We start from the raw sequence: 22,196 nt of genomic DNA on the forward strand, positions 1-22,196 counted from the left end.
GGCACAGGTTGACTAGCAAAGAGTTAAAACTTTATCTAACAGGAAGATTGTATGAACAGATAATATAGCTGTAACTTGTGCCACAAGTGTGTCTCTTGCATTTTTTCTTTTCTTTTATATATTTTAGTTGTCTCCTTTCCCTTTTGTTTCCTTCTTTATATTTAGTCAAATGTTCTCAAAGCTTTATCCAAGTTGCCTTAATTTCTGCCCAATATGCCTAATGTAACCATAACTCTTGAATTATTTCAACACAATATAAGTAATTTGCCATTTCTTTCTGTATGTGTTTAATAGAGAAAATAATGTTTGAGTGAATCAACCTTAAACTAGGAATACAAATGGATCTCTATATCTACCTACCTACCTACCTACCTACCTACCTACCTACCTATATCTTAAACAGTAACTTAAATCTTTTCCAGTTTAGAAGACTTAACTTTGGATTTGGACAGCTGGTACTCTTTGTTTCTTCAGTTTCTAACTGTCTCATCCAGGTTTCTAGCCCTCATTGTGCAAAATGAGAAAATTGTAAGCAGTATTTTGCGCAGTACCACAAAGGGTGTCCATAGCTGTCACATGCATCAGAATCTCATACAGTACAGTATAGGATTTCCAGTTCATGTTTGTAATTGTTTCTTGCTCTGTTTTTGTCATCATCATATCTATTAACAGTAAATTAGATTCTGTCATTACTCATATATTAGACTCAAGGTGGCGCAGTGGTTAGAGTGCTGTACTGCAGCCACTTCAGCTGACTGTTATCTGCAGTTCGGCTGTTCAAATCTCACCGGCTCAAGGTTGACTCAGCCTTCCATCCTTCCGAGGTGGGTAAAATGAGGACCCGGATTGTTGTTGGGGGCGATATGCTGACTCTGTAAACCGCTTAGAGAGGGCTGAAAGCCCTATGAAGCGGTATATAAGTCTAACTGCTATTGCTATTGCTATAGACTCAGAACGGAGTGTGCAACTTAAATTGACTCATGAGGAATGAGCCTATTGACTTATGCTGTACTATTTCTTTATCCAGCAGATAACTCTTTAAAGAATTTAGAATAGGGAGATGTGATGACCTTTGTTGTTTAAATGGCCTTAAAATGAGTATTCAACCATAATAGCTAAATATAGTTTTCAAATTGGGTGTTTTGGGATATCAGATACTGTAGCATTAGATTGCAAAGAAAAAGCAAACAAATATTTCTAAATTTTCCACTTAGAAATATGAGAACCAAGTTTATGCACTCAGAAGCATCCATTTGGTCACTTTTTAAACAGAATATTCCAGAACTGCAAGGTTTCGGTAGTTTCTCGTAGCATGTTCAGAGTACAGGTACATATATTGTTGACATCCAACCACAACCAAGGCCAAAATTTCTGTTGCTAAACAAGGCAGTTGTTAAATGGGTTGGGTCTCATTTTACAACCTTTTTGCCATGTTTGTTAAGCAGATCCCAATAGTTGTTAAGTGAATCATGAGGTAATTAAATAAATGTGGTTTCCCCCATTGTTTTTGCTTGTCAGAAGCTCCTTAGGAAGATTACAAATGATAATCTCAAGACCCTGGGATGGTGGGATGCCACAGCCATCGTAAATACATGCTGGTTGCCAAGCACCCAGAGTTTGATAATGTGAGTATGGAGATACTGCAACAGTCATAAGTGTGAGAACTGGTCATAAGCCACTCTTTTTCAGTGCTATTGTAACTTTGGTTATTAAACAAATGCTTGTAAATCGAGATTTGCCTGTAAATACCCTTCCTTGATTTTAAATGCATCTGTAGTATCTGTAGCCATGACACCTGGTATTTTTCATTTTAAAAATAAGAGGTTGCTGCTGAATCTGTGATTGCCATTCCACTTGCGGATTACGAATGGAAAATTCTTGCCTGTTTGATATCTTTTCTGGTTTATTATGTTTTGTGTCTTTTATCATTCTATCCCAGTTTTTCCTTTAATATCCTGAGGAAATTATCCATATGCCCTTGTTGTTTCTCTTTTTCTACATCCAGCACCCTGAGATGACTGAGTGCTCAGGGTGCAGATTTTGTGATTTTGGTGGCTGCTTCATCACGGACAGAAGAAATAAATACAGAGGAAATTGATTATAATCTTAGCAGATTAAGCAAAGGATTGTGGCTGTAAATGAAAATGGACCAGGATTCAGTTCAACCATACTCTGTTTTCCCATCTTATTTTCTTTTTACCCCCCAAATAAGCACTTGGCCTTATTTTTGAGGAGGTCTTATTATTTTTGAGGTGGAGGAGGCGGGTGCGCATGGTCACCTCATGGCTGCTGCTGTGTTGCAATATTTTCAGGGAGGGCTTATTTTGGAGGGAAGGCTTAGTTTAGTGCATGCGCTCAAAAGCCTGATTGGACTTATTATCCGGGGAGGTCTTATTTTCAGGGAAACAGGGTAGAAGAACCAAGTCAGTGGTGGGTTCCTACCAGTTCAGCCTGATTCGGCCGAACCGGTAGTGGTTTGCCAGCCTGGGTCGCTGGAACCAACAATGACTCAGGCATGCCACACCTCTGAACCGGTTCTCCAGGTGGCACTGTAGGCGCTGCCATCTTATTTTTCAGTTCTATGCATGCGCAGAACAATTTTAATTGCACTGTGCATGTGTGGATAGCATGCATCACGCGTGCGCAGGTACACGGCGCAGGCACACGAGCGAACCAGCAGTAGTGCCTGCTGGAACCCACCCCTGAACCAAGTAGTTATTATCTTTGAGTTCATAAGTTGCAACATTTTCAGTTTTCTGCTTCTTATACTTTCCTAGAATTCTTGGGTGTGAAAGTGTCTATTTTTCCTCACCAATTTCATAAATAAAGGAAGGACCTTATAAGCTTAAGAGGACCCCATTACCTTAAAAAGGATTTAAGAAAAAATATATATCTGGATGATCATAATTCTCAAGGAACCGAGCCATACTATTTAAAGGCAAATTGGGGAGAAAGCTCTTATTTTTTCTTAAGCAGAGTAGATTTTCTTCTATTTTTCCTAATGTGTACACTATATTTAAATGAACAATTTGTTTAAATTCAATTACAATTAAATTATAGTTTTGCAGAAAAGTTAAATGTCTTGCTTTCAGCATCTTAATCTAACCATATGCCTCAAAAGATTAGTCTATTATGTCTAATATAATATGCCAAATTGAAGTTAGCAATATTCCATAAATTTACAAGCCCCAAAATGAAAGCAGCCAAGTTAGTTTTTTTAATATATGGCAATTACTATTTATGCTGGTGCCAATTAAATACCAAATTATTGCTTCATATAGCTTGTACAGATGTATGTACAGAAGCATAGCTTGTAAAATATGCATAGATTAGAAGCATTTTTATAAAATGTAAAACCAGTTCAATACTTAATACTACGGACTGTTATGTAAGGAAATGAATATAAAATCACCATTCTGTACCCAAATTGATAAAAGAACTTTATAACTAAACATTTGTAGTAATTTGTTTTTGGAGTATTGTGTATTATGTTGTCTATGTTTAATTTCTTTGCTATAATCTACCATTCAGGCAAAACCTTTGGTGAACGCTATGCGGATAGTATCATTATTTGCTTTAGCCACTAGATGGCCCTGATGAAGGATGAAGATATGCTGTACATGGGTGGACTCATAAATTTATGTTCTCTTGTAAATGAAACAATAAAGTTCTTAGATAGACTCTTGGCAGGTAACATGTTTCCTCTAAACCACCCATGTCAACTGTGATAGATCATCATAAAATGTTCGATCTGGGCTTCTTTTGAACAGCATGGCAATAAATCCAAGCTATAGCTACTAAAAGACCAAGGGATTGGAACTGACATTTACTTCATTTGTGCTTCACATAGTTGCTGTGATTTCCAGAGGGTTTCTAGACATATATCAATTTTATGTGCCTGTATTTGATTTTAAAATCCCATCCAGTTTAGAATTGGTATAGCTAAAGTTTTGCTTGCATCTACACCAGTCAGTCCAGCTAGTAAGATCATTACTTTTGTTGGCTGAGAAGACACAGCATTGATCTTCTACTTATTATAGTTAGGCTGTGGTGTTTTCTCCCTGGGGAAATTCAAGACGTACCATAGTTGTTAATGCTTCTGACGCCATGCTAAACGCTTTCTGTTCCCTCAGGTATTTTCATTCAGTCATAATCTTGTTAGAATTAGCTTTATGGTAGACTTTCAGCCAGCTGTTTTTATTTAGTTGTTATATTACTAACGTTTTTGAAATCGGGTTAGCAGGCCGGTTTATGCATCCAGAAGAGTGTGAGGGCCTTCAACCAGGAAGAAGTAGGCAACAGGTAACAGGTGATCTGAAGGTGCCCAAAGCAAAGAAGCTATGACTGCCTGCATCTCTCACTTCCCCATTCCCCCAGAGAATGCCTCATTTCTACCTTGGGACAAGGGAACTTTGCACAGGGCTAACAAAGCTCCTTGTTAACAAACAGGCAGTTCAGGTTGATGTGGTTATTCTCCCATTTTACTGCATGGTGAGTAAGGCTACTGTATTCCCAGTTCATTTTGTCAATGCAAATGGCTTTTTTTTAAGCACAATGACTTTTCCTCTTCTACCACCACCTCAGTTTGTAGGAATCCATCTGTATGGTTCAGCAAGGGGTATAGGTAAGAGTTATGAGTCTAAAGCTGTCATTGGGGCCCAGATTCTTTAAAGCAATCTTTTTTTAAAAAAAATTAATTATTTTTGAACAAAGACAAACAAACATAAAAATAAAAAAACCATCTTCCATTACAAATTGTAGAAAGCATGTCAGTTGGTTACAGTATTTCCATGCATCTCTTCCATAGTCATCACCTGCTTTTCATATCAAATCGCATATTTTAAATTCACATATATTCATGTATATCATGATTATTATATCTCAACCTTAATTTAACTATAATTGTTTTACATTCTTTTATATATAATATTCAAAATCTAGAATAGGATTATATGATAACATTCTATTAAATCATCCTAAAATTGTCCAATCTCAATACATCTTTATAACATATTCTAGATAAACCTCCTTTTAAACCTCCTCTCATATTCTCCATATGTTTATATAAAGTTTCATATTATCAAACTAATATATGTGTATGTATTGTTATCATTATTAATCATTATTTAACTATAGCTATTGTCACTTCATTTTATACATACTACTAGTAAACTAAATTTAGCTTAGTTTTTATTATACATTTTCATTGCATCAACCCATATCTTTCCAGAAATAGAGCAGTTTTATATCTCTTGCCATTTGTAGCATTAATATTCCAGTTATTTCTTAATAAATCTTGTATGAACTCTTCATAACATGTTGTTCCTTTCATATCTCATAGAAGCTCGAAACCCAACATCTGCTCTTTCCATCAGCTTATCTTTGGTTATCACTGGTGCTTCTGTCAAGATTTCTCTCCTTATCTCCGTCAATTTTTCTCTTTTCTTCTTCTGTGCTTTGAAGTCTGTGGTAGAGTTCCAATCCATCTATCTCCTCTTTCCATATTCCGCTCTTGCCATTACCAACCATGCTCACTTTGTTGTCAGCATTCACAGTTTTCTTATCTCTTTGCTCATTTTCTTTCTTCCATTTTTTGAACTCTGTCCTCCACATTCTTCATTTGATAAACATCCTCAGTTTTTCCATCATTTTTTTCTGTTTTGTATTCCATATTCTCCAATCTCTTTTCAATTCTCTCTGTCACAACTAATAGATTTTGAATTTCAAACATAATCATTTGCAATGTTACAGTTTCCTTTTCCTGCTGCGCCATTCTTCCAATTTTGCAAGCACTGCCACTATAGGATTCAAGGCTATTTTAATAAACTTCAAACAGGTTCATTTATTATCTTTCAAATCCAAATGTTGTCTTCCCTCCAATAGCTAGTGATAGAACTCCCAAAAAGCAGCTATATAAACAACTTGTGTTCCTACTATCACTGTCAGTAAACAAACTGAAAGAACCTTGAATCTGAAGTGATCAAAGAGAAAGAAGAAAAAACAATGTATCCAGCCTCCAGCTTCTAAGGGGCAGTGTAACTGCTTTTCCTCCTGTTGTTACAACCCTCTTTATAATCCTTATTATTTTCTTTATATTCCAAGCTTAAGAAAGGGAAAAAACCCCTTAAATGGAGATCAAAAACAATCCAATCAAGCATTATAAAAAAAAGAAGGGAAATTTTAATCCATAGGTGTAAGCAAAAGGGAAAAAAGAAGAAAAAACAATCCATTCAGTTTAAAAAATAGGGAGCCTTTGCAAAAATTCCATCCATGAAAAAAAAATTAGAAACAGGTTAACACATTTAAGTTTAGATTAATTTCATTGCTTACAGTCTTCCATCTTCAATTTTAATTTAACTTAATTTTTTTGGGGGTAGTCTCTTTTTCTAATAATAAAATTTCCTCACCAATTCGACACACTTTCTCTTTCTGCTTTCTTCCCATTCCAGAGCTGTCCCAACTTCAGCAGCTTCATTAGCTGTGTTTCTGTCACTGGAAAAAAAAAGGCTATTCCTGGATCTTTCAGGGACTTTGTGGTATCCCTGAGATCAGGAGGTGCCCTTCTCAATCACCGTCTCTACAGGAAGGTTTAGGTCCGAATGGACCATCCAGCAGCAGAAATATCTACTGTGATCTCGGAGCATCAAGATTGCATGTCATGCCGTCATGATGTCAGCTCTCTTTCTTTATTTATGGATTCTAAAAGTGTTTGTGTGTATGTGTGTGTGTGTGTGTGTGCGTGCGCGCACAGACAAACACACGCACATGTTTCAGTGGTGGGATTCAAAAATTTTTATTACTGGTTCTATGGGCATGGCTTGGTGGATATGGCATGGCTTGGTGGGCGTGGCTTGATAGGCATGGCAGGGGAAGGATACTGTAAAATCTCCATTCTCTCCCCATTCCAGGGGAAGGTTACTGCAAAATCCCCATTCCCTCCCAATCAGCTGGGACTCAGGAGGCAGAGAATAGATGGGGGCGGAGCCAGTCAGAGGTGGTATTTATCGGTTCTCCAAACTACTCAAAATTTCTCCAAGACTGGTCAGAACCTGCTGAATACCATCTCTGATGTGTTTGTGTTTATAAAGCTACTGTGATGAAATATTTTAACACTGAGATAAAAATCCCTTAGTTTTTAAAAAAAGATTTATGCTTAAACACACACACAGACACACACTGAAGTGATCTCTCTCCCTCCCTCTCCCTCTCTCTCTCTCTCTCTCTCTCTCTCTCTCTCTCTCTCTCTCTCTCCAGCTAATATTAAAAACATAATGCTTAAAATTAGAAAATCACACACTAAGGGCCTATAATGGCATAGCAGCTTTGATATTTTGGCACAACCTTCTTTAATTATTTCTGCCCAACAGATAAGATTATGGTCTTTCATGGTCTGACCTTCTTAACTTTTCTGCTGGACCCCCAAACTGTCACACTGAAGAGTCAATAGAGCAAAAGCTAATAGGAGAGCCATCTGCCTCCTTCCCCTAGGTAAGTCCAAAAAAAGGCATCACATCTGCTTTTACATAATATAGCTGCAGTCTCAGCGGCCTTGGTCTTTTCATTACAGAACCTGGTCATCCCATCCAGCAGTACCAGGAGAGGCTATGAAGACAAGCAATATGGCAGATTCTAGGTGTCTCAATATAATTGGCTCTGACAAAGCTATGATTAGCTAAAAGTCAATTTCCAGAGGACTAGTTAAGTTACGTCTGTTGTGGCAAAAATAACATCCTCAAGGCCCTTAGGGAGCTAGCGGGAATATGATGACTTCTGCTTTCTTAAAGGCAAACTCACCTCAGCAGCTGCCTCTGATCGAATGGAGTCTAGTCCATAAAAATGATATTGTGTGCTTCTATGTGTGTGTCTGTCTGTCTCTCTCTGTCTCTCTCTCTGTCTCTCTCTCTGTCTCTCTCTCTCTGTCTCTCTCTCTGTCTCTCTCTCTGTCTCTCTCTCTCTGTGTATGTGTGTGTTTGCATTTAAATTGACACAAGACTCAATCTGCTGAATGAAAACTGGGGTAGGTTTGAAATTGGTCGGTCTCAATTACCTAAGTGCTTTTTCACAGCTCCATTATTAATTAGATTATTGTTTTGTGTCCATCACCACCCTGCCACTAAAAATATGAACAAAGTGCCAGAATCATTGAGGAACAGGTGAGGTTATTCCTCAATTGAGACCTTTTCTGAGTCTCCTCATTATCTGTCAGCTTTTCCAGATAGACAAGACAGGAAACATGATTAGATAACCTCTCCATGGGTGGGTTCCGGCTTCTTCTACTGCCGGTTCGCTCAGGGATGTGCTTGGGGGGGGGGGGGGGGCACTTGATGCGTGCTATGCATGCGTGCACAGTAGGTAAAAATTGTTTCTGTGCATGCGCAGAAGCAAAAAACAAGATGGCGCCACTATAGGCACTGCCGAGAGAACCAGTTCAGGGTTACTACCTACTTGGCTAAACCAGTCCAAACTGGTAGGAACCCACCTCTAAAGCTAACTCTACTTTATTCTAAGATTATATTAATAGAATCTTGCAAGTTTGATAGTACTAATCTTCTGCTGTTTCTTTTACAGCCTGAGAAATTAGGAAGGGTCCTTTCTGAGTCTGCCTTTCTGCCAGCGCTGGGCTGTGCCCTTTCTTATCTGATCTTCAGCATCTCTCTCCCCCCCCACCCAGGTCATTTCCATATACCATCACAAGTAGTTCTCGACTTAGTGATGATTACAATGATATTGAAAAAAGTGACATAACCATTTTTCACACTTAACGACTGTTGTAGCATCCCCATGGCCATACGATCAAAATTCAGATGCTTGGCAACTGGTACATATTTATGACAGTTGCAATATCCTGGGGTCATGTGATCACCTTTTGCACCCACCTGAGAAGCAAAGACAATGGGGAAGCCAAATTCACTTAGCAACTGGGTGAATCTGCAGTGATTCTGAGGCAAGAAAGATCATAAAATGGGGCAAAAATCACTTCACAAATGTCTCACTTAACAACAGAAATGTAGGGCTCAGATTTGGTCATAGGTTGAGGACTACCTTTATGTCGTCTCACCTTTGAGATGAGTGGGACATTGCTCTACTTTGGGAATGATGACTTTATTGTACAATGAGCAAATATAATCAAGCCTCACCGAACAGAAAAGTTGATATTGGGAAGCCATAATTGGAAACTATCAGTCTGTCTTTTTTTGGCAAGCTGGGCTGAAGCTAATTAAACATGCATATAAGAATCCATGAATCTCTAATGAGTAATTTATAATAGAACAGCTAAGAATACATACTGAATGATTTCAGCAACTGCTGTGTATCATTTGTTATTTCTATTTATGATAATAAACATCCTTTTTTTCCCCCAACCTCTCTTTGGAAAGGGCTAAATATGATCGTTTTGGACAGAAAATAGCATTTCCATCTGTTCTTTGTTTTGGTAACAGTCTGGAATGGACTGAGGCTGTACATTCCTGACCGTGCAAGAATTAATTTATTCATCACCTTTCTTCAAACAATTTTGTATGCAGCTTGAGTATTAAAAGCAGCATTTTGATAAGGGAGTTAACCAAATGATGACACAAATTTTCCATGGTAAAATGTGTCACTGAAGAATGTATAAAAAAGAAAACCTAATGCAATCATTCCCCAAATTGGTATTTTCCAATTTGGGGAAATTACCATAATTTTCAGTCAGGAGGGCCAATATATCTTAAAGTTACCTACATTATAAGGGTCTAAAACAGTGCTGACTGGTGCTGTAAATTGTACCAAGCATCAATATTTTTAGATATTTTTTTGCAAAAGGTTATTGTAATTTTGTTGCAATAAATAACAAACTATAATTTGGTTATTCTAAATATCTGGTAATTGAAGGAACCTATTAAGCTAGCATCTCTTAAAAACAGTAGAGCAACCTACAGCCGCTTTCAAGAGCAGTCATCATTAGCATTTAATGGCACAAAGCACAGGTCACATTCCTGTGAGGGATAAGGTATTCTGGACCCCATTCAAATGAATGTTGTGCACAATTAATTGCATTAGGTTGAGAATCTTTCGTATCTGAAGAATTATAGCTACATATTTTGTAAATAGGGATACTTATAATGAAATTGAAATAAAATATGTACTCTCTATAAGTAGTGTTAATGCAGATTTTTTTAAAAATTATGGTAGTGAGATGTAGGGTGACTTTTCTGTCCATGTAGCTCTTCAGCATGGTACCTGGAATACTAGTGTCTCCTCAGCAAACTTCCATTAGAACTTCCAGGGTTCCTGGTGCATCAGATTGTTTAAAAGATTGAGCTTAGTTAGCATGGAATATCCTGAGAGATTAGAGGGAAAGGTTAGGACAGTGATGGTGAACCTTTTCATCTCGGAAGAGAAGCTGCCAAGTGGGCATACATGCGCTGGGAAATGAACTTCTGGTTTCCAGCGAGCGCCTGCACACTGGCCACCTTGTCTTCTGGTAACTGATGTGCACAATGATCAGTTGGCTGGCGTGCATGTGCACAACGGAATCCTGAAGACCAGCTCTTCTAGTTTCCAGGACTGCTGCATGCATGAAAAAGAAGCTGATCATCATGTATGCATGCACGCCAGAAACCTGGAGGAGGAACGGGTGATGCCGTGTGTGCCAGTTAACATTGCTCTGTGTGCCACTTTGGGCACGCATGCCATAGGTTCGCTATCACAGAGTTAGGAGAAGCTCATAATTCTGGTAAATGAATTGTGATTGGCCATGCCCATCATGGCAGTCACCTTGTGAATATGTCTGTGACGAATTCCCAATATTAAAAATATGCCCACTTCCTAAAAGATTGGGCATCCCTGCTTTATGTTAGCAATTGCCTTGATTTTTCAGGCTGAAGTCTTGGACTATTGCAGGACGATAGAATGTTATTTTAAGAGGAAATATCACAGCAGTGACATGTTCCATTCATCTAATATCCCCTTCCCCAACCTTACTTATCAGATTTTATTTAAGGAGTGCCTCCCTCAGAAACAGAGCAGCTGGAAGTAATTCACTATATGTTAATGTGATAAATGTGATAAAATTAGGAAGCAGGTCCAGATTAACTGCATAAGCTACTATGTGAAATATGTAGAGGCCACTGGCTTACAATGAGTTGAGTAATGACAGGCTAAAACATGCTTTGTGTCCTGGGCATGTCTTTCAGATGATAAACGTGGGCACTATAACATTTGCAGATGGAAAAACACCTGCCTGGACATAAAATAAGTAGCTGATTGTGTGCCCATGGGACCTATAAACCAGTCCAATAAGCTGAAACCGAACCACTGAATATATTTTTCAGTGCTGTTCAGCTTCCTCATCATTTTCTAACTGTCTAATTGACTTTCAGGTCAGGCACTCATATTTTTGAGAAACTATGCATGAATATTCCCGAGGCATATATTATATTGTGTCAGGTTGGTAGATTGAATGTGTCTGAATAACCCTCCGTGGCATTCACATAACACACGCTTTAACAAGTCAGAAAAAGAGAAGCAGAGGCATTGGCGCAGCATGCTAAATTGGCTGGGTTTAATCTTGTTTAGCTTTTGTATCTGTGGTTAAAATGTTGTGTAAAGCCAGCCTGTTTGGCTATTTCATTCTTCACTGTATTGTGTGATTCAGTTACAAGTTAAGTGTGCTACGTGACTTCTTCCTTACCTGTAAGATTCCTCGTGTGATTGCTGTGCTTAAATTTACACAAGGCAGAGATTATACTGCAGTGTGCCTAACTTCAGGAGCAATCTTATGCCTGTTGTCTTAATTGTTGCTTTTTGATAGTATAGTGGTAATTGGTAGTGATGCAGCAAAGTGGCTTTAAAAAGCCACCTAATCTACATTTAAATGAATCAGCATTTGGACAGCTCCTTATTCTCAGTCTACCTTGAAACTCATTATCTCCTGTATACTGTTACTGTTACTATATATCAGTGATGGCTAACCTTTTTGTTGTCATGTGTGTGCAACAGCAGGCAGATGTGCATGCAACCCATAATGCAATGCGCACATGAAACACACACACACGCCCCCCGCATTTATGCGCATGACTCCAACACTCCCCCACCCTTCCACATGCCCCGTACATGCACATGTGCCCCCATGTGACCCTCCCCACTGCACATGCACGCACATCTGCATGTACCCTGATCCTGCCCATGCACGTCAGAGACCCGAAAACCAGCTGGCTGGCAGGAGGCATGCAGCATGCGTGGTATAATTGAGCTGGGGAAATGGCTTGCATGCCTGCAGAGGGGTATGCATGCCGCCTGGGGCATGCATGCCATAGGTTCTCCATCACAGATATGTATCATGTCATGTGGCCCAAGTCTTTCCTTTTGCCAAAAACAGAACCCTAATAGTGGTACTGTGAGAATACCATAACTTGGTTAATAATGGGGCAAGAGTGGTTTAATTTTAACACAGGCTTTTAAAAAAATTACAAACACCTAATCAGCTATGCTTTGGGGACACCATACATGAATAAAGATTTGGGGCAGTTTATAAAGCCCTCCCAGCTGTGTTTCAAGAAATAGAGTTGGAGACATAGAGTTGTTGTTTTTAAGTGTCTCTGTTTTCAGAATTCCTTGCATGACTTGATTGGCTGCAGCTCCTAAACAAAGTGTATTACTGCCTGCCTAGCCACCATTAAGGCATTAAGCTTTGCCTTGTACATTGTAGTACAATAATTCATGGAACACCAGGCACTTCCAGGAGAAAATGACTAGGAATTTTCTGTTACATAACATAGCAACTTTGGACTGAGTATGATTTGTGTGTTGCTAGAATAGCCAGTAAACTACTTTTGATCAAGTTGACTGGATTAAATGGATTATGTAAACAGAGTCTTTCTATAGATTGGGAAAGAAACTGTGATGTAATGTTCGAATTGTAAGCCACCAAGAGTCATTGACTGAGTTGGGCAAACAAATACATAAATAAATAAAAACTCCAGACATGAAAAGCACTTATGGTCAGTAAGGTATTCAGCTTCATGGGAAAAGTAAAACCTTATTTTCTCTCTGTTCTAATTGCTACATCATCTTCCAGTGGACATTTCCCGAAACAAGTATTCTTTGGATGGGCTTCCCAGAATGTGTGAACTATCCTAGCAGCACTTAAACCATTCTAAGATCTTGTAAGAATCATAAAGTAAGTTGTGACAATAGCATTAGGCTGGTGATAGAAATATAGTTCTCCAAGGATTTGAAGAATTCTTTTATCCAGGCTGGTAATAAGCCATTTTCTGTGCTTTCCTCTTGTGAGAAACGTAATCTGATGCTGGGCCATATAGGGCTTTGTGAGTTGTTACTGGCACTTGGAATTAGGTCTATAATTCAAAAGAAACCTATAGGTACCAGTGCTATATAACCTCAAGAGAAATAATACAGGCAGTTCTCAACTTACAGTGGCACTGAAAAAAGTGACGTATGACCATTTTTCAGATATGACCATTACAGCATCCCCATGGTCACGTGATCAAAATTTAGCTGCTTGGCAACTGACTCATATTTATGACGGTTGCAATGTCCTGGGATCATGTGGTCATCTTTTGTAACTGTCTGTCAAGCAAAATCAATGGAGAAGCCAGGTTCACTTAACAACCATGTTACTAACTTAACAACTGCAGTGCTTCACTTATCAACTATGGCAAAAATGGGGCAAAACTTACAACAAATTCTCACTTCGCAACGTACATTTTGAGCTTAATTGTGGTTGTAAGTTGAGGACTACCAGTATTGGCTATGACAGGGGTGATCAGTTGTAGCTTCTGGGCAGTGACGTGTGGTGAGCTTTATGGCTGGTGAGGCAGCAATTTTTTTAGACTTGTGGACTTCAACTCCCAGAATTCTACAGCCAGGCATGCTCAGTTCCGATTTAAAGCGACAGCATTTTTCCCCCTTGCAAAATAAGTTTTCCCATTCTTTTTCTTCTCCCTCCCCCTCCTTCCTCCCTCTCTCCCTCCCTCCCCCCTCTCTCAAACACACGCACACAGAGAAGTTGGATCCCTCACCCACTCACTTTCAAACACAAACACAGAAGTTGGATTGGATCTATTTTCCAAAGGCTTGAAAGCAGCTCCTCTGCCATACCCCCACTTCCCCTGCTGCCTTCCGATTGGAGCCTTTGATTGCAGGTGAATCACATTGCCTTTTCAAACTTGTAATCAGTGAAGCTGGGCTTATATACTTTTATCCAGCTGTGTGTGTGTGTGTGTGTGTGTGTGTGTGTTTGAAAAGGCAATGTGGTTCTGCATGCAATCAAACTTTTTGAATTCCTTCCCCCTCCCCACACATGCACCTTTTCCAGCTGTTTCAGAGAGGATTTCAACTCTGATTTTGCCTGCCCTCATGAAAGGCCAGAGCTCTGAGTCAGACTGAGCTACTTGCTCCCAGAGAACTCTAAAAAGCCTTTAAAAATGCCCTCTACAAGAGGCGAGAGAACATGTGCCTCCTTTGAATACGATTTTTTTTGCTTTTTAACCCTTGCTTAACTCTTAAAAGGTGAAAAAATGCTTATGCACAGGAGGCCTATAGTTCTCTCACCTCCTCCTATAGTTAACACTAAGCAGACACCAAGTCCCTGTGACTTGGAATCTGGCAGCAACTACCTTGGCTTTAATTATTTTTAAAAAATTCTTTAAAATTCTTTCCTTTTCCTCATGACTGGTGAGGCTACGCCTCCCCTGCCTCTAGTGACTGCACGTCCCTGCTTCTGGGTCATTTCCAAAGTCTGCATCATTAGAGCTGTCATTACAGTAATCCAGATGACTAGTTGTCAAGACATGACACCATCATCTTTGGTCCAGATGGAATCATAATTGTATCATCATCTGAAGTGGAGCAAATGCCACCCACCATAGCCTCTACCTCCTATTTAAGTAACAGCTGTGAGTTCACCCTCTCCCTATCCTCCAGCTAGGTATCAGACTTTGGATGAAACAATACTGGATCCAGTGTCTAAAAGCTTACTGATATATTGTACCAATTAGACCTTGACACCCTCTAAGCTGTTTTTCAAGAATAATACACTGAATACTTCATGTAAACACTTGGATATTCTAATCTTCTATGTTATCTTTCTGTGTCCCTCTGCAGGGCAAGCCTTATGTCTTTGACCGGGTCTTCCCACCCAACACCACACAGGAACAAGTGTATCATGCCTGTGCCATGCAGATTGTCAAAGGTCAGTATGGGCATTGGTAGAATAGCAGGTGCTTAATACGATTGCCTGAGGTGGCAGCAGAAAGAGAATAAACAAGATCCTATAAAAATGGTTAAGTTTATTTTTGTCCTTCATCTTCCCCTGCCCCCTTTTTTTGTAGATGTGCTGGCTGGGTACAATGGAACCATCTTTGCCTATGGGCAGACATCTTCTGGAAAGACTCACACCATGGAGGTGAGGAGGTTTCTCACATATACATTTTAAAAACTGGTCTGTAATTACAAAACATTGGCCTGATAGTAGCATCTGCAAATAGATCCTAGGTTTCAAGAATCAAGGTTATTTGAAGAATTTGGGAGCGCTTGTTGAACTTACTTTCAATTCTTCTGTTCCACTAGGGCAAGCTGCATGATCCCCAGCTCATGGGCATCATCCCACGCATTGCCCAAGACATCTTCAACCATATCTATTCCATGGATGAGAATCTGGAGTTCCATATTAAGGTCAGAGACATACAACAATACAAGGAGGGACCAGTGATATAGGTAGTGCTTGTTACTTATTTGCCAGAAGCATTCTGTCCTATTCCTTAACTCCAGAAGGTTCTTAGAACATTGGGCAGGTGCCCCACCACTTGCTTTCTTGCACCAACTAGTGCAGTTCATGCTCTTCATAGAAAACAACCAGATGGTGGCAGCGGTCCTGTGTCTTTGACTGGCAGATTCTCTTATGCCAGTCCTATTAAGGATATGCTAGATCTACAAGTTAGGACTGAGGGGAACTGTACTCCACCATATTTGGAACCCACTAGATTAATAGAAACCTGGGTTCTTTTTTGTCCTGTTGCTCCATAGTATTTGTTATAAAAAGGCTAAAAGCTTAACAGTTCCCATCTGGAAGATTCAAGTTACCTGTTTGGAATGTGTGAAAGTGCATAGTTATTTGCTGATTGAAAGACATGTATCACTGAGGACAAGAGCATAGATAATTCCCATCTTCCCCATCTTTCATTTCTTTATTCCTTTACCACTCAGGTTTCTTACTTTGAAATTTACCTGGACAAAATCCGTGACCTGCTAGATGGTGAGCAATCTTCAAGGGGTATGAAATATCATGTGGGGTGGAGAGCAAGCCAAGAGATAGAACAAATCAATGGCCTGGGAAGAATTTTGGCAATTGTGAGGATAGCGGGTAATTTAAATAAAACATATTTCCTTGGATTCATTGAGCTCTCTTGGACCCATTTCTTCTTCATCCACAGTGACGAAGACCAGTCTCTCCGTTCATGAGGATAAGAACCGTGTGCCATTTGTGAAGGTGAGTTGTTGGGAAATTGAACTAAGATATGTCCTAAAAAATCAATACTGGGCAAGGGTCAATTTCAATACCAAATTTTATAGCTAAAGGAGCAAGATTGAAAAGTCTGTCTTTAGGTACTGTAGTACTAAAATCAATGAAAGCATTGCATATTAAAAGAAGTTCTGCTATTTTTTTTAAAGATGCATAATAGAGAGACTTATGTAAAACTTGCACAATCTACAGTATTGTGTGTGATGGAAAGATTCTCCCTAAAATTTCCGCTCTTCCTAAATATATACTTTTTTTTTAGAACAGATAGACAATCTCCAGATGATTTAAGTAATTATATTGTACAAATTTATACATTGTTACATCAATTTCAAGCAGCAAAGCCAATGGTAAGGAATTGTGGGAGTTTGTAGTCCATTACAACCAGAGGGCATTAAATCACCCTCTTCTGTTATAGAGCATTTACCTAGGGGCATGAAGTCAAGTAAAGTCTATGGAAATTCTCAATCATCCAGATCATGGTTACTCAGAGGCACTTTTTCAAAAGGCAACTGGACTTTGTTTTTTCCTTGAGGAAGACATTTCACTCAGTGGTGGGATTCAAATAGTTTAACAGCTGGGCCTCTGCCCTAATGACCGGCTGGCTGGGTGTAGCTGGCTGGGCATGGCTGACTGAGTGTGGCCAGGAGGCATGGCCAGGAGGCATGGCCAGGGGTGTGTGACAGCACTCAGCCTACTGCAGCGCTCTGCCAGTCAAAATGGGGCATGGGGGTTAATTACAAAATGCAGACTTTGCTTTGTGACATCCAGTTCCAGCGAGCAAGGGATGCAAACTGCACATAAAATACACTTTTGTTTGGTTATGAAGAAACATCCCCCAAAGTCAGATGTACACTAAATGTAGATTGACTTTTAGTACACATCTTCCCAGCAAACAGCAAATTATGAAGCTCCAGGTAAAGGATGCGTAACCGGAGTTTGCATGTTGGATGTTCCTAGAAGAATACTTGGAAACTCATATCACTTTAATCACTATTTGTTAAGGAAACCACAACTGATTTATTTAATTGAACCAAACTCTAAATAAACAGGAATGGAAAATGCTAAGCTTTACTGTAGACCCATGCTTCTCAACTTTGGCAATTTTAAGGTGGATGGACTTCAATTCCCAGAATTCCCAAGGCAGCATGAAGTTCGCCCATTTAAACTTGCCAAGACTGAAAAATGCTGATCTACAGATAGGGATTTTTCCATTCCTCTTTTACTGGTTCTTACTTACTTATGAGCAATCATAATGCAAAATCCTCAATTCCACCCCATCCCAGAACAACCACCATTTCTTCACTAACCTGCTTTCCAGCTCCGTTCTCCTGTGTGCAGGGCAACAAAAGAAGACCACATGACTACCAGTTTAAAAAAAAATTCAGTCAGACCCTCCTACTTCTCGGGGGGGGGGGAAGATCTCACGAAGTTGAAAGTTCTGACTGAACTTTTTTTTTAAACTGGTAGTCATATGTTCTTCTTTTGTTGCCCTGCATGCCAGAGAATGAAGCTGGAAAGCAAGCTAGTGAGGAATGGTGGTTGCTGAAGGATTTTGCAGGAGGCCATCTAGGCCAAAAATGGGCCGCAGAGGTGTGGGGGTGTGGGTGGGGCAGCCTCCCAGCTGATTGACCGGCCAGTCCATTCTCCGCCTCCCATCTGATCAGCGCAACTCCCAGTCACGCCCTTGCAACCTCTCCACTCTGAATGGCAACCCCGGTGAGCGTAGCAGAGCCAATCAGTGGTGGGATCAACCTGTTTGCTGAACTACGGGAAAAATTGTTTCCCTGAATCGTTCCGAACCGGCTAAATACCACCACTGATTTTGCTTCTCATTCAAGAAAGTCAGTCAGAACTGAAAGAAGCTTCTTGGATGAGAAGCAAAATGTCTTCCTCAAGGAAAAAACAAAGCCCAGTTGCCTTTTGAAAAAGCACCTTTGAGATAACTCAGGAAAAGCTATGCAGGTGCAAGGCTGAGGGAGATAACTAGGAACAAAGCATGGCAATTAGCTGAAGGGAGTGATGGGATCAGGAGCAAAATAATGTCTCTTTTTTTGCTTAAGGGTTGCACTGAACGGTTTGTCTCCAGTCCTGAAGAAATCCTGGATGTTATTGATGAAGGAAAATCCAACCGCCACGTGGCTGTCACCAGTGAGTTTTGAAGACAGGCAATTGGGAAAGGATGATGGCATATGGGACAGGCAGTTGGGGAGCCCACATACAAGGCAGGAAGAATGTCTGCTTCACTAGGATCTTTTCAAGTATTTTTTTATTTTCTGAGAACTTCGTACCTCCTTTGCTTTTACAAATCCAGAAAAGCAGCAAAAATGAGAGGGTTGTTTATGTCAGATTGAGGCAGTGATTTCAGGCACAAGATGCCAGGATGGGGTGGGAACTGGTGGCAAGACTCTGGAAATCCTTAAGCTGCCAATTTTGGTTAGCCCAGAGAATGGAAAATCACCCCCCAAAAACCCTGGTTTTAGCTTTGGACCAACTCCTTCATTGGTTCAGTGGGTCACAGACTGTACAGACAGATCTGTACTGAAGAAAATGGATGAAAAGAAAAGGTCTTGTGCTCAAGGAAAATCAGAGTGATATCACTTAAGAGTGTAAGGACCATGCTCTGAAAGGACAGAGCACAAATTACGTATGTCACACTCGGCAGTGGAGATGTAACTTTCAGGAAGGGGCAGGCTCTTACAGTGTTGAGGGCAAAGCAGTGGTGAGATTCAAAAAATTTTTACTACCTGTTCTGTGGGGTGGCTTGGTGGGTGTGGCATGGCTTGGCGGGCGTGGTGGGCGTGGCAGGGGAAGGATATTATAAAATCCCCATTCCCTCCCGATCAGCTGGGACTCTGGAGGCAGAGAACAGATGGGGCCAGTCAGAGGTGGTATTTACTGGTTCTCCGAACTACTCAAAACTTTTGCTACCTGTTCTCCAGAACTGGTCAGAACCTTCTGAATACTACCTCTGGGGCAAAGATACCTCCATGTTTCACCCAGATCTATATGAGGGCTTTGTGAGGCTAAATGAGCTCCTGTTAACATATTTATACACTAATAAAAAAATACAACGATCCCTTAAAGGTTACAGCAGCCAATTTTAATAAAGGTGAGCAGGACGAGAGATGGTTAGTTCTTAGATAGAGATTACTAGTAAATCTCAGCCTCTCCATTTAACGCTGAGAGAAAGCAATAATCATCCCGCAAGATTTTTAACTGACACTAAGAGATAAACTAATAACTTTGCTGTCTCTTACTCTCATGCTTAAAGTGGAAATTTGTAAGTTGATGACAGGCTAGGTCTAATAAAAACTGAAGGAGATAATATTCTTTTAGTATGGCCTAGTATACAAACGACAACCAGTTTGGTGTAGCAATTTAGGCATCAGGATAGGACTGCTTTGGACATGAAGTCAGTTGGGTGACCTTGGGCCAGTCACTTTCTCTTAGCCCTAGGAGGGAGGCAATGGCAAACCAATTCTGAAAAACCATACCAAGAAGATTGCAGGAGCTTGTCCAGGCAATCTCTAAGAATTGGACATGATTGAAGGAAAGAAGGGGCAGGGGAGTATACAAATCATCCAGTTACTGTACATAAAAAATCCTGCATCGAAGACCAGCTTATCATTAATTTTCCATACATAAGGATTCTTTTTTTTTTGTTCTCAGTTTATAATTAGGAAGCAGTCACAACTATTTTTATCACTTATTCTGTTTTGTTGTGTTTTTTCTGCAACCCAAAGTATTACATAGGACGTGGTTGTGGGGAATGTGGGGAATTTCCTGTAGAGAGTTGAAAGTAATATAATTCTTAGTATATTCAACGAGTAGCATTTTGATTCTGCCTTTATCTCAAATCTAACAGTTTACAAGTTTCTGTGATGCTTATTTTTAGACCTGCACATATGAAGATTATAGTAGAAAACAGACAACAAAGTCATCTGCTAAGCTTTTTTCAATAATACTGCCAATCTCCATGCCTCAAAGAGCCTTCAATGGGCTGAATATTGTACAATTTCAGTGCAGGAAATATCTGCCTAGGATTTCTTTTTGAGAAATAAAACAGACTTGTCTCTTTTTCTCTCTCAACCTTGCAGACATGAATGAGCACAGTTCTCGGAGTCACAGCATCTTCCTTATCAACATTAAGCAGGAGAACATGGAGACTGAGCAAAAACTGAGTGGGAAGCTTTACCTGGTGGATTTGGCTGGCAGTGAAAAGGTGCTCAGGGTTTAAAAGAGATCTGAACGGGGAACCAAGCAGAGTTTGATTTATTTCTTAAACTAAGATCAGCGTCATACGTGAGCATGGTGACTTTTATGGTTAGGACACTGGGTTGGAGGTTAGTAAGCTTGTGTTTGAGACCGCCATGGGGTAGGGTGAGCACCCAGTCTTTGCTCCAGCTCCCGCCAGGAACGGGAAAGAAACCACAAACTGGGTGTCTCCCAGGAAACAGTAATGTCACCAGCTAATCCTTTCAGTCTGGAAGCACCTTGGTGCTTCTGACATGAGTGCAATGTAAACATCATACATGTACTTCAGGGGTGAAATCCACTTATCTTTGTTATCGGTTTGGTAGTAATGTGAGCACATGCACGCGCGCCACCTCCATGCATACACAGGACCTTCCATGCATGCGCAGAGTGTAAAAATGATATCTGGGCAGGTGGGCAGAGGCTGCTACCGAGTGCACCTGGCAAGTGAGTACGTGAACAGCGAGGAGGAGGGGAATCCGCTGTGCCACGTGATTTAGATTATACTATAATCTAAATATAAATCACGCAGGACAGCTGATTGTCGGAAAAATCGGTAACATTTTCTTTACTACTGTTCGGACAAACAGTTGGCATCTTTGCTACCGGTTCGGGCAAACCTGTCCGAACCAGTAGCATTTCACCCTGGTGTACTGTATCTCAGCAATGCTTTCATAAAATATATACCTTGAAGCTAAGACTCATTAAAATGTTGTATTCTCCTCTCCTGAGCTTCAGGAAACCCATTATTTGAATGACAGGTCTCCAAATCCATATCTAAGGGATCCCCAAAGAGCTATGTGCTTTAAATGCAGTTAGGTTAGTAAGCTAATAGTGTATTGGGAAATCACTGAATGGGAGATTAGGTCCTGATTTGCCAGCCATAACTGTCTGTCACCCAAAGGAAACAACAGGGAGCTTGCTTGAACTGTTTTTGGACTGAAATACATTTCAGATGTTTGGGACAATTGCTTTTCATTGGTCTCCCCGTCTATCCCAATTCTTCTGGGCCTTCTAGTTGGTTCCGTTGGTTTTCTCCCAATACCTAGGAAGCTTGTTTATTCAGAGAAGAAAGCCTCATTTAGGATTTCATATAACATAAGGATGTATCTGCTTTATAATAAACAAATGCCTTCTCCTGGCAGGTCAGCAAGACTGGAGCTGAGGGAGCTGTGTTGGATGAGGCCAAGAACATCAATAAATCTCTGTCGGCACTTGGGAATGTTATCTCAGCTCTGGCTGAGGGCACAGTGAGTAGTGCACCCCTTAACAAAAAGATTGCTTGCCAGCTTTCCCCATCCTGGTGCTATACTGATATCTAAAGATGTATTTATTTATTAAATTTATGTGGCCACCCATCTCAAGTACATCACTGGGTGGAATGAAAACAATAAACAAGATGATAAATAACATAAGCAGC

At 40.1% G+C, this 22,196-nt stretch overlaps 1 protein-coding gene across 1 annotated transcript in view; it reads left to right on the forward strand.

Moving 5' to 3' along the window:
• Positions 1-22,196, forward strand: part of KIF5A (kinesin family member 5A) — a 64,129-nt gene that overhangs the window by 13,470 nt on the left and 28,463 nt on the right. Inside the window, exons 2-9 of the mRNA XM_032210708.1 lie at positions 15,106-15,193; positions 15,333-15,406; positions 15,571-15,675; positions 16,207-16,255; positions 16,434-16,489; positions 18,583-18,670; positions 20,620-20,744; positions 21,922-22,026. Of these exons, the coding sequence (XP_032066599.1) occupies positions 15,106-15,193; positions 15,333-15,406; positions 15,571-15,675; positions 16,207-16,255; positions 16,434-16,489; positions 18,583-18,670; positions 20,620-20,744; positions 21,922-22,026 (690 nt within the window). The remainder of the gene's footprint in view (positions 1-15,105; positions 15,194-15,332; positions 15,407-15,570; positions 15,676-16,206; positions 16,256-16,433; positions 16,490-18,582; positions 18,671-20,619; positions 20,745-21,921; positions 22,027-22,196) is intronic.

The sequence above is a fragment of the Thamnophis elegans genome, chromosome 2 (assembly GCF_009769535.1).
Source record: "Thamnophis elegans isolate rThaEle1 chromosome 2, rThaEle1.pri, whole genome shotgun sequence".
NCBI classification, from domain to species: Eukaryota; Metazoa; Chordata; class Lepidosauria; order Squamata; family Colubridae; genus Thamnophis; species Thamnophis elegans.